The sequence below is a fragment of the Telopea speciosissima genome, chromosome 5, assembly GCF_018873765.1.
Source record: "Telopea speciosissima isolate NSW1024214 ecotype Mountain lineage chromosome 5, Tspe_v1, whole genome shotgun sequence".
NCBI classification, from domain to species: Eukaryota; Viridiplantae; Streptophyta; class Magnoliopsida; order Proteales; family Proteaceae; genus Telopea; species Telopea speciosissima.
Genome location: NC_057920.1, coordinates 68,936,799 through 68,946,415, shown reverse-complemented (window position 1 = coordinate 68,946,415; position 9,617 = coordinate 68,936,799). Strand labels below are relative to the sequence as shown.

The window sequence follows — 9,617 nt, the reverse complement described above, 5'->3', positions numbered from 1 at the left end:
CTGGTTCCATTATGTTAGTGCAGTTAATTATAACACTTAAATCACATGTTTTAAGACTAATTTAAAACTAATTAGCAGTGAAAGGTGTTCACAGAACATCAAAGAACGTCTTACATCATTTTTTGAATTAAAACACTTAAATCACATGTTTTAAACATTACATTTAGGACAAATTTCTAATTTAATTTAATTACTTATTATTGTCTCATGTTGAATTGAGACGTCTCAAAATTTTTTTAAAAACTGATATGGACAATTTCTCATTGTCCAATCCCACGAGGACACGTGGCAAGGAGAATTCCGGAAGCAAGTGGTGGACAAGGGGGTTGAGGAAGATGATCCAGAGTAGCCCGATCTACATGAGTCCAGGGGCAAGAAATCAAGATCTAGGAAGGGTATTGATCTACTATAGCCCGAACTACATAAATCTGGGGGTAGAAAATCAAGATTCTGGAGGGGCATTCCTGAAAAAGCAATGAGATGACTGGAACCTATGGAAAAACTATAAATAGGAGGTGCTAGATCAGAGGAAGGAGGACACTCTCTAGCTCAAAAACTCTCTCGTTCAAGATGGAACTGGATCTCATTTTTCCTCTTTTTCACTTTCTTCCTTCTATCCTAGTTTAGACCAGAACCATTGGAATTGAAGTGCTATCAAAGATTTCCTGCAAATTTCTTTGCATAACACTTTTGGCGCCGTCTGTGGGAAAAAGTGAGATCCAAATCCATGAAGATCCACGATGCCTAACACAAGAAATCAATCAAAAACCGCGAAGGTGATCAATGCTGCGGTCAACACAGCAAACGCACAAGACCCGCCGGTTCAGAGAGTTCAAGAAGAGCGCAAAGACGATGCAATCTCAGAAGAAAATAATCCGGCGAAAGGAAATTCGCAGAAAAGAACCACTGGAGATCCACTGCGCTATGTCACGGTGGTGCAGTTTGATGCGATGCAGATGAGATGGAGAGATCAGATGGAGGAAATGATGAACTTGCAGCGGACTATGCTGCAAGGAATTCCTCAAAAAATTCCTCCGCAAGATCAGGAGCAAGAGTCTCCAGATTATAGCGAAAATCACAACAACGCCAATTACGGACGCGATCTAACAAAGGATGTACGAGGAGACAACAAGAAGCCTGGATCATAAACGACCAAGGGAGAGCAGGCTCTGAACGAGAAAGTAATTGAGTTACATGAACAGATACAGGAAGTTTTGAAGAAAAACTCTAAGTCAAGTCAGGATATACAGCTTACCACGGATCTGGCTTTCATAGATCAGATCAGGTCAGAGCGATTACCGAAAGGTTTTAAGATGCCGCCAATTGAGCAGTACGACGGAACGGCTGATCCTGAAGATCACTTGAAAACCTTTAAATCGTTGATGCACCTACATGGAGCTTCTGATGCAATCATGTGTAGAGCATTTCCGTCCACTCTGAAAGGATCAGCGAGGCAATGGTTTTCACACCTTAAACCTCGATCGTTGGCTAGCTTTGTAGATCTAGGAAGAGCCTTTTTAGCGAATTTCATGAGAAGCAGGATCCATAAGAACACCACAGCAAATCTGTTAGCCATCATACAACAACCAGGAGAGTCAATTAGGGAGTTTTTCACCAGGTTCAATAAGGAGGCTTTGGAAGTACGAGATTTGGATCCCATGGTGAAATTCCAAGCTCTCAGAAGTGGAATCAGAGATAGAAAATCAAAGGAATTCTGATTATGGATGAACCAACTGACATGTATGACCTCTACTCACGATGTGAAAAGCATATTAATCTGGCGGAGGTCCTCGCTGCAGAACAACAAAAGGAAACAAGGAATGAGAAGAAAGGATTAGACAGAAAGGAGCATACGAACAACAGAAACAGGACGATGGAGAATAGAGAGCAGAGCATGGGGAAGAGGAAGAGGGAGGAACATGTGTGGGTGCTGAGGAATGATCTGAAGGTAGAGTCATCTTACACATCCCTTATGCACAGACGAGCCTATATTCTGAATGAAATTAAAGATCGCTTGACTTTACGTTGGCCGACCAAGATGGTCAAGCCTGCTAGTGAACGTAATAAGAACAAGTACTGCAGGTTTCATCAAGACCACGGGCACGATATTGAAGAATGTAGACAACTGAAGGATGAAATAGAAGCCTTAATCCAGAGAGGTAGATTGAATAAATTTGTGAAGAGAGAAAGAGGAGAGAGTAGCAAACAGGAAAGCCGAGGGCAAAAGGAGGAAGATAAAGGGAAGATGTCAACTAGGGGAGAAGGAAGTCCGAGCATCCGAGCACGGCATTCGGAGAATCAACCCATCAGGGAGATAGCAACTATCTTTGGAGGTCCGGGGTTAGGAGGACAATCTTCAAATTCAAGGAAAAATCATGCGCGAATGGTGGGCCTGACTGAGACAACAAGCAAGAAAAGAAAAGCTGAGCAGCAGATCACCTTTTCAGACGAAGACCTGGTCGACATCCAATTACCGCATGATAATGCATTGGTAGTGAAAATGATCGTCACGAATTGCTCGGTAGCTCGCATATTAGTGGATAATGGAAGTTTTGTGAACATCCTATATTATGATGCCTTTCTGAAGATGCAGTTAACTCCTGAGATGTTGAAGAAGATAGATTCTCCCTTATATGAATTCAATGGAGCGCCTGTGTAGGTTGAAGGATCCATTGAGCTTCTGGTCATTACAGGGACGGAACCCCGACTATCCACGGTGATGATGAATTTCTTGGTGGTGAAAATTAATTCTACTTATAATGGAATCCTCGGCAGACCAGGCTTGAATGCTTTGTAGGCCATAGTCTCCACCCCACACCTTGCGGTGAAATTCCCTACCAAGAATGGCATGGGAGAATGCAAAGGAAGTCAGAAAGCATCACATAAATGTTATGAGACGTACTTGAGGGTCAAAGGGAAGAGCCCACAAACGTTCAATGTTGTCGTAGAGGATGTTCGCGAGAATATCAAACAAGAAAGGTCAGAGCCTAGTCAAGAATTAGTCTCGATAGAGATTTATGAAGGTGATCCGAACAAAACAGTGCAGATTAGAGCTAAACTGTTCGGTGAGCCAAGGCAAAGGATGATAGGCTTCTTAAGAGCGAATACAGACGTATTCGTATGATCGGCCACGGACATGCCAGGGATAGATAGAGAGCTGGCTGAGCATAAGTTGAACCTCAACCCCAGCGTTAAGCCTATATTCCAGAAGAGGAGGAATTTCGCTCCAGAGCGACAGGAAAAGATAGCAGAGGAGGCAGGCAAGCTATTGGAAGCAGGGTTCATAGAGGAATCAATATAGGCTTTCCAATGTATTAATGGTGCCAAAGAGAAATGGCAAGTGGCGCATGTGTATAGATTTCACCGATTTGAATAAAACATGCCCTAAAGATCCTTTGCCTCGTATTGATTTGTTAATAGATGCCATGATGGGTCATGAAATGTTAAGTTTCATGGACGCTTATTCGGGATACAATCAAATTAAAATGTATAAATCGGATATCCCGAAAACTTCATTTATGGTCGAAAGAGATAACTATTGTTATAAAAGAATGCCATTCGGCTTAAAGAATGCTGGAGCCACCTATCAGTGCCTCGTGAACCTCATTTTTTGAGAACAAATTGATCGCAACATGGAGGTTTATGTGGATGATATACTGGTGAAGAGTATCAGAGCATCCGATCATGTTTCTGATCTTCAAGAAGCTTTTCACGTCCTGAGAAAAGCCAAAATGATGCTCAATCCTGCAAAATGTGCTTTCTGGGTGATTGTAAGAAAATTCTTGGGGTTTACAATCTCAGTAAGGGGCATAGAGGAGTCAAGTTGACTTTTGATGAGTTGAAAAGATATTTGACTAAACCACCTTTGTTAGCAAAGCCAGAGCCAGGGGACGTGCTCCAAATATACTTGGCAGTTACAACCAAGGCTATGAGCGCAGTCTTGATAAAGGAAGTTGGTCGGATTCAAAAGCCGATATATTATGTCAGTAAGGTATTGGTGGATGCAGAGACTAGGTACAGTAGTATTGAGAAATATGCTTTTGCATTGGTGATGGCAGCAAGGAAGTTAAGGTCGTATTTCCAAGCTTACACCATAGAGGTGCTGACGAATCAACCCTTGAAGAAGATATTGGCAAAACACGATCATTCAGCACAAATGGTGGCATGTTCGGTTGAGTTGAGTGAGTTCAATTTGCACTATAAGCCGTGCACGGCGATAAAGGCGCATGCTTTGGCCAATTTTTTAGTGGAAGGAACATTGCAGGGGAACTCTATGCCCAGGGAAAGTGAGGTAAGTCGAGCATCTGAGGATCCATGGATGTTGTTCGTGGATGGATCCTCTAGTAGCACAGGATGTGGAGCAGGGCTAATGTTGTTTAGCCCAAGAGGATTTATGGTACAAAGCGCGTAGAGATTTGAGTTTCAGACAACCAACAATGGAGCAGAGTATAAAGCATGAATAGCAGGGTTAAAGTTAGCAAAGAGCCTTATGATAACAAATCTCATCGTGCATAGTGACTCTCAGCTGATAGTCAATCAAGTGAATGGGGAATATGAAGCCAAAGATGAACATATGGCCAAGTATTTGGAAAAGGTGCGTCATCTGATCATGGAGATCCCATCCTTTCAGATACACCAAATCCCCCGATCAAAGAATACTACTGTAGATGAACTATCATGCCTAGCCACATCAGATTTCCAAGATCTGAACCGAGCAGTGTACATAGACATTCTCCGATCACCGAGCATAGGTGAAAATGAAGATTTAATGCCCATTGATCAGGAGCCCTGTTAGATGGATCGTATCATGGAGTTTTTATCCCAAGAGACGCTGCTAGAAGATAAGGATGAGGCTAAGAATATCAGGATGAGAGTAGCTCAGTACACTATGATCGGCGGAGTATTATATAAGAAGGCATATTCAATGCCCTATTTGAAATGTCTCCGACCATCGGAGGTTGATTATGTCCTCAGAGAAGTTCATACAGGGATCTGCGGACAACACTTAGGTGGTGGAGCATTAGCCCATAAAATCATTACGCAAGGTTACTTTTGGCTACATTTGCGCAAAGAAGCAATGGATTTTGTACGCAAATGCATGAAATGCCAAACCTTCGCCCCGATCACTCGCCAACAAGCAACAGAACTGACAAGTATTTCAACCCCATTGCCATTTGTTCAATGGGGGATGGACATCTTGGGACCATTCCCAAAAGCATCTGGGGGAAGACAGTTTGTGGTGGTGGCATTGGACTACTTCACTAAATGGGTGGAAGCGGAATCTCTAGCCACGATCACGGCAGCGAATGTGTGGAAATTCTTCTTGCACTCAGTTATTTATAGATACGGGATACCAAGGATTCTCTTCACGGACAATGGGAAGCAGTTCAAGCATAAATTCAAAGAATTCAGAGATCAATTTGAGATTGAGCTGCGTAAAACTTCTGTGGCGCACCCGCAGTCCAATGGCCTTACAAAGGCAACAAATAAAATCTTGTTGGATGGGGTCAAGAAGAAATTGGATGCAGCAAAAGGATTGTAGGCAGAAGAGTTGCTAAACATACTTTGGGCCTATCGGACTACAACCAGATTGGATATAGGGGAAACACCCTTCAAATTGACATATGGGACAGAGGCGGTCATTCTAGTCGAGATAGGAGAAACATCACTTAGAGTATAGATGTATAACCCAGATACCAACATTGAGGAATTAAGAGAAAATTTAGACTTACTGGATGAAATCAGGGAAGCAACCCAAGTGAGGAACGCCACTCACCAGCAAAGAAGGCTCGACATTTCAATACAAGAGTAAAAATGAGGAGGTGTTGAGGAAAATAAAAGTTTCTGATCCTAGAGCTTTGGGGAAGCTAGCACCCAATTGGGAAGGACCATACAGAATCTCCAAACAGGTTGCTTCAGGAGCTTACCATTTGGAAAATTTAGAGGGTGTATCCATACCCAGATCATGGAACTCAAAAAATTTGAGGAAATTTTATCAGTAGAATTCAGCTCTCCTTATCATGATCGTGAAATCAATAAACGCAAGCCATTTCTTACGCTAGCTTCCCCATCGAAGAATCATGGTCGTCTGACCATAGGGGCATTTTCCCAATCAAGAATCATGGTCTTCTGACCATAATGGTGAATTGTACCATAAGGGTGTTTTCCCAATGAAGATTCATGGTCGTCCGACCATAGGGATGTTTCCCCAATCAAGAATCATGGTCTTTCGACCATAATGGTGAGTTGCGCCATAGGGGCTCTTCTCCAATGAAGATTCATAGTCGTCCGACCATAGGGGCGTTTCCCCAATCAAGATTCATGGTCTTCAAACCATAGGGGTGTTTCCCTAACAAAGAATCATGGTCATCCAACCATAGGGGCTTTTCCCCAATCAAGAATCATGGTCTTCCGACTATAATGGTGAGTTGCACCATAGGGGTGTTTTCCCAATGAAGATTCATGGTCGTCCGACCATAGGGACGTTTTTCCAATCAAGATTCATGGTCTTCAAATCATAGGGGCGTTTCCCCAATAAAGAATCATGGTTGTCCGACCATAAGGGCGTTTCTCTAATCAAGAATCATGGTCTTCAGACCATAATGGTAAGTTGCACCATAAGGGCGCTTCCCCAATGAAGATTCATGGTCTTCCGACCATATGGATGTTTTCCCAAGCAAGGTTCATGGCCTTCAGACCATAGGGGTGTTTCCCCAACAAAGAATCATGGTCGTCCGACTATAAGGGCATTTCCCCAATCAAGAATCATGGTCTTCAGACCATAATGGTGAGTTGCACCATAGGGGCACTTCCCTAATGAAGATTCATGGTCTTCAGACCATAGGGGCTTTTCCCCAACAAAGAATCATGGTCGTCCGACCATAGGGCGCTGCCCCATCGAAGATTCATGGTCGTCCGACCATAGGGGTGTTTTCCCAATCAAGGTCCATGGTCCTCAAGTCATGGTGAGATGCACTATACGGGCTTTTCCCCTGTAAAGATTAATGGTTTTCAGACAAGACCATAAGCGCGAGTTGCACCCTAGGGGCGCTTCCTTCCATGAAGGATGAAGTCCAACGTGAGAAATGTTAAGGGTCTCAAAACTTGGCAGCAAATCTACATGAAGAATCAAGATCTTCAGATTTGGACGGTTTCCTTTTGCGACCAGGATTAGGAGGAGGGGAAGATTTTCTTAGAATTTTCATCTTCGAGGAACTAGGGTTAGAAGAACTGGCATCAGCACCAGAATGCACTCGAGACTATTGAATAGGCCCCGTCGGGCGATACTCTAGAAGATCCTTATCTACTGGGGGATAGTATAAACGTTCCCCCTCTTTAAACAAGGCTGCAATCTCGTCCTCTGTTTTGGACTTAAAGGAACTCGTTGTAGCAGACATTTCTCTTGAAGTAAAGTACATCAATGGACAAAGGATAAGAGAGGGGGACTTAGTCGAGTAAGTTTGGAAATCGAAGAGGGAGATGGCATTAAGCGAAGGAAAGAGTCCTCAGATAACAGCGAATAAGAGGGAAGAGCTTGGACGTTTGAAGAACTTGAAAAATAACAGAGTTCCAAAAGACGATGAAAGAAACGGAAAGATGAAAGAGACAGTGCATAAATAGCAGAATGCAAAGGAAAGGGACGTCCCAGATCAATTTCGTAGATTCAAATGTGTAGTGGGGATCAAATAGCGAAAATCGAGAAAAGGAAATGATGAATGGATGCGTCAAATCGCTCAGAGAAAGCTTAAACGACAAGCAACTACCCTGGAGAAGAAGAGTGCAAGCCTAAACTTTCCGAATGTTTTCCAAGGAAAAGTGTGGATCCCCACAATAGAAAAAGTATCCAAAGGATCTTTTTGAGAAAGACAAAGAATAAAATAACAAACGGCGGCGGAGGAATGATGATGCGCTTATGGGACCCGAACACGATCTTAATAGAGACAAATAACTCTAGACATGGTTGGAGAAGGAGCATATCCATGCAACAGTTGAGCATGCATATCAAGCCGACCATCAAAATCATACCTCTGTCCACAATAGTGATGACATAATCTTCTAAGTTGAACTCCAAGGGAAAGTTTAATTACTCCTTATGTTCGGTCTCAGAAGCATAAGGAGTGGGGGACAAATGATATGGACAATTTCTCATTGTCCAATCCCACGAGGACACGTGGCAAGGAGAATTCCGAAAGCAAGTGGTGGACAAGGGGGTTGAGGAAGATGATCCAGAGTAGCCCGATCAACATGAGTCCAGGGGCAGGAGATCCAGGAAGGGTATTGATCTACTGTAGCCCGAACTATGAAAACCCGGGGGTAGGAAATCAAGATTTTGAAGGGGCATTCCTGGAAAAGCAATGAGATGACTGGAACCTGTGGAAAAACTATAAATAGGAGGTGCTGGATCAGAGGAAGGAGGACACTCTCTAGCTCAAAAACTCTCTCGTTCGAGACGGAACTGGATCTCATTTTTCCTCTTTTTCTCTTTCTTCCTTGTATCCTAGTTTAGACCAGAACCATTGGAATTGAAGTGTTATCAAAGATTTCCTGCAAATTTCTTTGCATAACAAAAACCAATGTAACTTAGGGATAAATTAATTTGTTCCTTAAAGAGGGTCAAATCAATTTATTATAGAAAAAACACATTATCGATAGTAGACGCCCTCTCAAACTCTTTCCTTTCTTATACCCCTTTGACTAAGGGTGTCAAAATGGAACGAAATCAATTGTCGGAGTCGGAATCGATTATTTACGATCGAACCGAACTCCACCATATAAAAACAATGCAAGTCTGATTTCATAGGTTCTATTACCAGTTCGGTTCGATTTAAAATCGAAAACCCGTCGATTAATCGAATAGAAACTGGATAGAAAACCAATATTAGGAATATTCTTATTTGTTTAAGAATGGGGTTAAACACTCTAAAATATTAGGGACTCCTTACTGAGATTTTTTTGAATTTCAATTTTAGTGCCAAATTCATGTAGGGATGGAAGGTTTTAGTATGAGCATATCTTAGTGGACTCTGTTAATAAATTGAGAGGGGTATGGATTAGTGATGTCCTCATGTTGATTTCCCTTGCGGTACTTTGCCTAGAGTTAGATGTGTATGAAACAATATAATTTCTCCCACATAATCAAGGATGTGGAAACTAAAATTAAAGGGTACAAGGGTGAAATCGGTATTACAAATAGCATGTAAAACGGATAACAAAAACCGAATAGAAACCGTTAAAACCACACCGCATTTAAAACGATTCTAATTTTGGGTGATTCTTATCCGGTGGGGTTTTGGTTTCTATCTTGCAAAATGTGCACCGAACCGAAATCATACCATTTGACACCCTTACCTTTGACCATGTGGACCCCATATATGATGTGAGGCACGGACTCCCTAGTCCCTCACTCCCTCCCCCTTTTTATCATATTTTAGTACTAAAAGTAACTGGTGTAGTTGAAATTGCAGCACATGACTTCTTCCTCTTGCGACATGCTTTGAAAGATCAAAAAGGATCTCAAAGTTTTTGGTGTAGGAATTGAGAAAGTTGAATTTCAGTAAAATAATCTCATTAGTTCTCGAGGTATTATAAATGCTAGTTGATGAGCCTAGGGTTGCAAC

At 42.3% G+C, this 9,617-nt stretch overlaps 1 protein-coding gene across 1 annotated transcript; it reads left to right on the top strand.

Annotated features, from left to right (window-relative positions):
- The first annotated feature begins 1,720 nt into the window (after positions 1–1,720).
- On the top strand, positions 1,721–2,659 carry LOC122663369. Its single transcript, XM_043859046.1, has one exon. It carries the CDS (start codon positions 1,721–1,723, stop codon positions 2,657–2,659), a length of 939 nt encoding a protein of 312 aa, XP_043714981.1.
- The last annotated feature ends 6,958 nt before the right edge of the window (positions 2,660–9,617 follow it).